This window comes from Oncorhynchus clarkii, unplaced genomic scaffold, assembly GCF_045791955.1.
Source record: "Oncorhynchus clarkii lewisi isolate Uvic-CL-2024 unplaced genomic scaffold, UVic_Ocla_1.0 unplaced_contig_3032_pilon_pilon, whole genome shotgun sequence".
Lineage (NCBI taxonomy): Eukaryota > Metazoa > Chordata > Actinopteri > Salmoniformes > Salmonidae > Oncorhynchus > Oncorhynchus clarkii.
The window spans coordinates 93,281-100,918 of NW_027260865.1; the positions used below are offsets into that span (position 1 = coordinate 93,281).

The 7,638-nt window shown below is 40.2% G+C and overlaps 1 protein-coding gene across 1 annotated transcript; it reads left to right on the top strand.

The window, feature by feature from the left end:
- The first annotated feature begins 2,650 nt into the window (after positions 1-2,650).
- Positions 2,651-7,403, top strand: LOC139401968 (zinc finger protein 883-like). The gene is made up of 2 exons (XM_071145997.1): positions 2,651-3,198; positions 6,349-7,403. The coding sequence occupies exons 1-2, from the start codon at positions 2,889-2,891 to the stop codon at positions 7,296-7,298; spliced, it is 1,260 nt and encodes a 419-aa protein (XP_071002098.1). The 5' UTR covers positions 2,651-2,888; the 3' UTR covers positions 7,299-7,403.
- The last annotated feature ends 235 nt before the right edge of the window (positions 7,404-7,638 follow it).

The following is a 7,638-nucleotide window of genomic DNA, read 5'->3' on the forward strand; positions in this document are numbered from 1 at the left end:
CTCCCAGTGTGGAAAGAGAGATTTCACATAAACACAGGCAGTTTAGCTAGGTAGTTGGCTAGGTAATTAAACTAGCTAGCTGGCTAGGTAGTTAAGCTGGCTAGGTAGTTAAGTTAGCTAGCAGAGAGAACCGTCTATGACTAGGGTGCCTGGAGTCTTTGACAATTTTTGGGCCTTCCTCTGACACCGCCTGCTATAGAGGTCCACCGCCTGGTATAGAGGTCATGACGTGCCCTTGGGAGGAGGGGGGATCATAACCCCCCCCCCCCCCCCCTTGCTCTCTCTCTCTACACAGTTCTATGACGGTCTTAAGTACTCTGTTTCTGGGTCTGTAGAATTGGAATTGGAATATGTGACTGTGGGACACAGGGAGAGACTTGGCCAAACTTCTTCATTCAAAAGGTTGAATGATGAAACCGTATTTCTGTAAATCCGGACGGTTCGAATGGTCGGTGGGAAATCAAGGAATGACCATGTCGAATTTGTTTCATTTGGCGACCTCATGAAAGACAGGAGACCCACATTACTGTATGTTTGTTTGTATACACTTCTCAACTATGGGGTTTGTATCTGAATGTTGTATAAAATAAATGATTAAGCATAAGAATACTTTTGAAAATATAACAATTTGATTTTAGTGTTCTAAATGAGAATTGTTTTTCATAACTTATGATCAGGCAGTGGCCACGCCCCCCCCCCCCCCCCCCCTCCCCCCATTCTGGAGAACATTTCACTATCGAACAACCATTGGTACGCCTGATGTATCCATTATAACAAGCTACAACTACGAAAGACTTTGATCTCTGGTGGACAAACCAGAGACTTTCTGTCGACTGATTCTGCAGACGGACCGGCGATCACAGAGGGTGACAACAAAGCTATACACTCGTAAATATGTAAATTGCAATTTATTTTCGAATGAGCGGCTGTTCATGTGCAAAAGGGTTGGCATTTCCATGAGCGTGGTTATCAACCGTATGTACATGGGTCCACTTTGTTTCCCCCACTCTTTATCGGTCCCCACCTCTTTCCTTTGTCTACCAAGCCGTCATACCGGTTTAGTCCACTAGGGACTTTTCAGTGCATCATGTGAGTAACCAATGTATAACCTGTCCTGTGTGTCTTTTATGTAATTCTGTGTGATCTATTTAGTTAGTTAGTAAATAAATAATTACGTCAATTTGAATATCGCTGATTCATAATTTATGCTAGGGTTCGTGCAGATATCCAAGGGTTTGCGAAATTTTGAATATGACTGAGGTAATAATACATAAATAAGTGACTAATCGATAAGATATGAAAATATCTGAAGAGATTTAAATTCGGGAAATTGTAACTCTTTAAACAACATTTTCCTGTGGTGCCCCTGACTCCCTAGTTAATTTCTATTCCGTGATTAGTTTAATCACATGACATGAAGTTAATTTCTTTACCACATTTTTTGCAGATTTACTTTAGTGCCTTTTACCAAACTTTTTGCTGAATATTTGTATTCTGTACAAGCTTCCTTCTTTTCACTCTGTCATTTAGGTTAGTCTTGTGGAGTTACTTCAAATAGTCTTGTGGAGTAACTCCAATGTTGTTGATCCATCCTCAGTTTTCTCCTTTCACAGCCATTTAAACTCTGTAACTGTCACTCTGTCACCATTGGCTTCATGGTGAAATCCCTGAGCAGTTTCCTGCCTCTCTGGCAACTGAGTTAGGAAGGACGTCTGTATCTTTGTAGTGACTAGGTGTATGGATACACCACCCAAAGTGTATCAGCTAAAACACAAAGCCAACAAGCAACTTGACAAATCTTAAAGAATTTTATGGAATAATAATGTGCAAATATAAGAGGTATCCAGAAAGACTCACAGCTGTAATCTCTTCCAAAGGTGATTCTAGCATGTATTGATTCAGTGGTGTGAATATTTATGTAAATTAGATATTTCTATTTTGCATTTTCAATACATTTGCAAACATATCACATCACGTTGTCATTCGGGTGTATTGTGTTTAGATCAATGAGAATTTGTATTTATTTAATCCATGTTGAATTCAGGCTTTAACACAACAAAATGTGGAGTAAGTCAAGGGGTATAAATACTTTCTGAAGGCACTGTAACTCTGAACCGGATGCTTAATGTAACTCTGAGCCGGGTGCTGGGTGTAATTCTGAGCCGGATGCTGGGTGTAACTCTGAGCCGGATGCTGGGTGTAACTCTGAGCCGGATGCTGGGTGTAACTCTGAGCCGGATGCTGGGTGTAACTCTGGATGTTATATTAGATGAAACATCCAGTTTATAACCCTGTGTTACAGCCCCAACTGCACATTTTCCATCATCTTTTGTTGCAATAAAGAAAGTAATACAGAAGACCATTCCAGCCCTGCTTAACTGAGACTAAAATGGTATCTTTTAAAGATTTCTCCTGCCGTTTCTGTTACACAGGTCGCAATGATTTTCTTTCTGCGACATTGCTTTTCGAATTATCCTGGGTAAATTAAAACCTGCCTAGTGTTTAATTAATTGCAAGAATATTATTTTTGTTAAATTGCGTTTACCCACATGAGTCAGCAGATGGCAATACGAGTCTTTCAGCTGGTGCCTCTTGCGTGACGTATAATCTAATGGACGGTGCGGGACGCTTCTTCAACAACAGCTACAACACTGCTACTGATTCAGCCATCTTTACAGCTAGCTAGCCAACATAACACCGAAACATTGGATCTCATTGACCATTTTTTGGTGTATATTAACCTCCGTGTTTTAAACACACCATCTGCTTATTTACTATACTTCATAAAATTTCATATTTATGTTGTCGGTAAGATTACTTATTAACTTAGCCTAGTAACGTTAGTGGGCTATTCGCTAATGCTAACTAGCTAGCTAACATATTCGACCATGAGCTTGTCCCTTGCTAAAGAAGAGCAGGTCTGCTGGACAGAGAAAGAAGCTCTCGTGAAAGAGGAGGAGGGAGAGGAGGCTGTCACAGTTAAAAAAGATGAAGCTGATACATTGAAAGAAGAAGAAGAAGCTTTCAGAGTGAAAGAGGAGGATGTTACTGTGAAGGAAGACTACGAGGAAGAGGATGACGTTTTCGGAGTGAAAGGGGAGGAAGAGGCGATGACTATCACAGTGAAAGAAGAGGAGGCGGAGATTACTGTCACATTGGAGGAGGAAGAAGAGCAGAATGGAGATCTGATTAACACCAGTGAGTAGTGTACTGTCTTAAAAACATGGGCACAAGCGCCGCAGTTGTTGATCCAAATGAGTGTTTTTTAAGGGGAAATCTGCAGTTGAAACAATATCAAAGCGAGATCCCCGCCCCTGTTCCTGTAAAAATCTGAGGGATGGGGCTGATGAAATGTAACCACTCTCAAATTCATAGACCGAACTATGGATGCAAAGACTGACCATCCAAAACGATAGTTTTAACCTTGTTTTGATTGTATATAGTGGGTTCTGATGGGGTATGACAGTTGAACTAAGCTCATGAGGCATTAATAACTTATATTTTCAAGAATCAATGGGTACATATAATTCATGTATACATCCATAAAAGTGGACGTAGCAACTGCAGATTTCCCCTTTATTAAATGGGCATTCTACTGAAGTTCTACACTTTGAGTAATTTGTTCTGTAGTAGGAATTGTTAAAGGTATGGAATCGCGAGACTCAGATGTCTTAATGTATGCCAAACAACAACAAAAACTTTGATTTCAAAGCTGAACAAACCTTTCCACTCAATGCACAATCACTACTTTTAACATTTGACAACAACAACAAAACACTTATACTGTCGGGAACTGTGCAGATGCAAAATTTGGTTACAGAATGTCGGTTCCATCTCCCTCAGTTTGTGTACATTCCAAAAAAAACCCTGTTAAATATTCACTCCGAATTAAGAATCAACGATGTCTGCAGAAACATCTGTTTTGGTTCTTGAAGTACAGTAAGGGAAGTGGGTTCTCTTTTCGTGGTGATGTATCCTGAATAGGTATAAAAAAAGGTAGAAATATGCACTGTCCTACCTTGCATATTTGGGTATTGTTCTATACACTGGCTATTATTTTAATGAGCGTCTGCCCCCAAACAAGACCACATTTGGTTGGTCCGGACCAAATCTGAAGTTTGGACATCAAAGGACAGCACAGTTCAGGACAGATCAGTAGAGAACAGTATATAACAGTAGAGTAGAGAACAGGTCAGTAGAGTAGAGTTCAGTACATAACAGTAGAGAAGAGAACAGATCAGTAGAGTAAAGAACAGTACATAACTGTAGTGTGCAGTACATAACTGTAGAGTGCAGTACATAACATAACAGTAGAGTGCAGTACATAACAGTAGAGTTCAGTGCATAACATAACAGTAGAGTGCAGTACATAACTGGAGAGTTCAGTACATAACATAACAGTAGAGTGCAGCACATACCTGTAGAGTTCAGTACATAACATAACAGTAGAGTGCAGCACATAACTGTAGAGTGCAGTACATAACATGACAGTAGAGTGCAGTACATAACAGTAGAGTGCAGTACATAACAGTAGAGTGCAGTACATAACAGTAGAGTTCAGTGCATAACATAACAGTAGAGTTCAGTGCATAACATAACAGTAGAGTGCAGTACATAACATAACAGTCGAGTTCAGTACATAACAGTAGAGTGCAGTACATAACATAACAGTAGAGTGCAGTACATAACTGGAGAGTGCTGTACATAACTGGAGAGTGCAGTACATAACTGGAGAGTGCAGTACATAACAGTAGAGTGCAGTACATAACTGTAGAGTTCAGTACATAACATGACAGTAGAGTGCAGTACATAACATGACAGTAGAGTGCAGTACATAACTGTAGAGTGCAGTACATAACATAACAGTCGAGTGCAGTACATAACAGTAGAGTGCAGTACATAACAGTAGAGTTCAGTACATAACATAACAGTAGAGTGCAGTACATAACATAACAGTAGGGTGCAGTACATAACATAACAGTAGAGTTCAGTACATAACAGTAGAGTGCAGTACATAACATAACAGTAGAGTGCAGTACATAACATAACAGTAGAGTGCAGTACATAACAGAACAGTAGAGTGCAGTACAGAACATAACTGTAGAGTACAGAACATAACTGTAGATTGCAGTACAGAACATAACTGTAGATTGCAGTACAGAACATAACTGTAGATTGCAGTACAGAACATAACTGTAGATTGCAGTACAGAACATAACTGTAGATTGCAGTACAGAACATAACAGTAAAGTGCAGTACAGAACATAACAGTAAAGTGCAGTACAGAACATAACAGTAGAGTGCAGTACAGAACATAACAGTAGAGTGCAGTACAGAACATAACAGTAGAGTGCAGTACAGAACATAACAGTAGAGTGCAGTATAGAACAGAACAGTAGAGTGCAGTACAGAACAGTAGAGTGCAGTACAGAACATAACAGTAGAGTGTAGTACAGAACATAACAGTGGAGTTCAGAACAGTAGATTTCAGTACAGAACAGTAGAGTGCAGTACAGAACTATGGCTTCCACTAAATGTCAACAGTCTTTAGAAATGGTTTCAGGCTTGTATTCTGAACAATGTGGGAGTAAGACCACTCTGAATGAGTGGACCATTCAGTGTCCCAGAGAGAGCGTGCCTTTCTTGTTTTCCTTTTATATCGACAAAGCTTTTGTCCAGTTGAAATATTACTGATTATTATGACTAAAAACAACTTGAGGATTGATTATATTTTCGTCTTCCTGTTGTGATTGCCTTTGAGCCTGTGGATTACTGAACAAAACACTTTTTTTGAGGTTTTTGGATATAAAGAGGGACTTTATCGAATGAAACAAACATTTATTGAGTAAATGGGAGTCTTGTGAGTGCAACCATGTGAAGATCATCAAAGGTAAGTGATTCATTTTATTGTTTTTCTGACTTGTGTAACAGTTCAGTACAGAACATTACATAACAGAGTGCAGTAACTCCTCTACTTGGCTGGTAACTGTTTGTAATGATTTGTCTGCTGGGCTCTGTTCTCAGATAATCGCATGGTATGCTTTCGCCGTAAAGCCTTTTTTAAATCTGACACTGTGGTTGGATTAACAAGAAGTTAATATTTAAACTGATGTATAACACTTTGTATGTTTTATGAATTTTTATAATGATTATTTCTGTTTTTGAATTTGGCGCTCTACAATTTAACTGGATGTTGGCCAGGTGGGACGCTACCGTCCCACACCCCCTAGAGAGGTTAATGGCCTATAATGTCAATTTCTACGTGTACAATTGTCATTACTTCAAAGGTAACAGAGAGCCCACTCTGGAAATTATCTGTTAAACTGAAAAATACTCTGTCTTTGGCAGGAGAGAGACCAGACTCTTACTCTGAAGGTAGGACGTGTCCCGCCGAGGAACCAGACCCAGTGATGTCCAAATCAGCAAGACCACATCACTGCTCTCAGTGCGGAAAGAGATTTATCCAGTTAGGACACCTGAAAAAACATATGAGAACGCACACAGGAGAGAAGCCTTATCACTGCTTTCAATGTGAAAAGAGATTTTCCTCATCAGGTTCCCTGAAATCACATGAGAGAATACACTCAGGAGAGAAGCCTTTCCAATGCTCCCAGTGTGGAAAGAGATTTTCCTCATCAGGTTCCCTGAAATCACATGAGAGAATACACTCAGGAGAGAAGCCGTTCCAATGCTCCCAGTGTGGAAAGAGATTCTCCCGGTCATCGCATCTTAAATTGCATAAGAGTGTACACACAGGAGAAAAACCCTTCCAATGCTCCCAGTGTGGAAATAGTTTTACCTCATCAGATTCCCTGAAAAGACATATAGGTTTACACTCTGGAGAAAAGCCTTACCACTGCTCAGACTGTGGGAAGAGATTTAGCCGGTTAAACGGCCTGAAACGACATGAGAGAATACACACTGGAGAGAAGCCCTACCAATGTTCCCAGTGTCAAAATAGTTTTTCCCAGCCTGCATACCTGAAATACCATGAAAGAACACACACGGGAGAGAAGCCTTACCATTGCTCACAGTGCGGAAAGAATTTCACCATGTCATGTAACTTGAAAACACATGAGAGAATACACTCAGGAGAGAAGCCCTATCAATGCTCCCAGTGTGGAAAGAGTTTTAACCAGCTAGGGAGTCTAAAAATACATGAGCGAGCACACACAGCGGAGAAGCCTTACCACTGCTCCCAGTGTGGAAAGAGTTTTAAGAAATTAGGCAAACTGAAACAGCATGAGAAAGTACACACAAGCGTGAAGCCTTTTGGAATTACTCCCACTGTGGAATAAAATTAACATGAGCTAACAAACTCTGTAGAGTAGCCTTTCCACTGATCCTACTGTGGAATGAGATTTACCTTGTTAAGGCAACTGACAGAGCATGAAAGAATGCACACTAAAGAGAAACAATATCAATGCTCTCAGTGTGGAGAGATATTTACCCAGTTAGGGTACCTGAAGGACCATGAGGTAACAAACACAGGGGAGAAGAGAACAAGGGAGAAGCCTTACCACTACTCCCAGTGTGGAAAGAGCTCTAGTACATCACACATACTTAGAATTCATGAGAGAACAAGTGTTCCCTTTGTCTCATATTTGTTACAGAAAATGTGTGCTTTTTGTTTTGCCA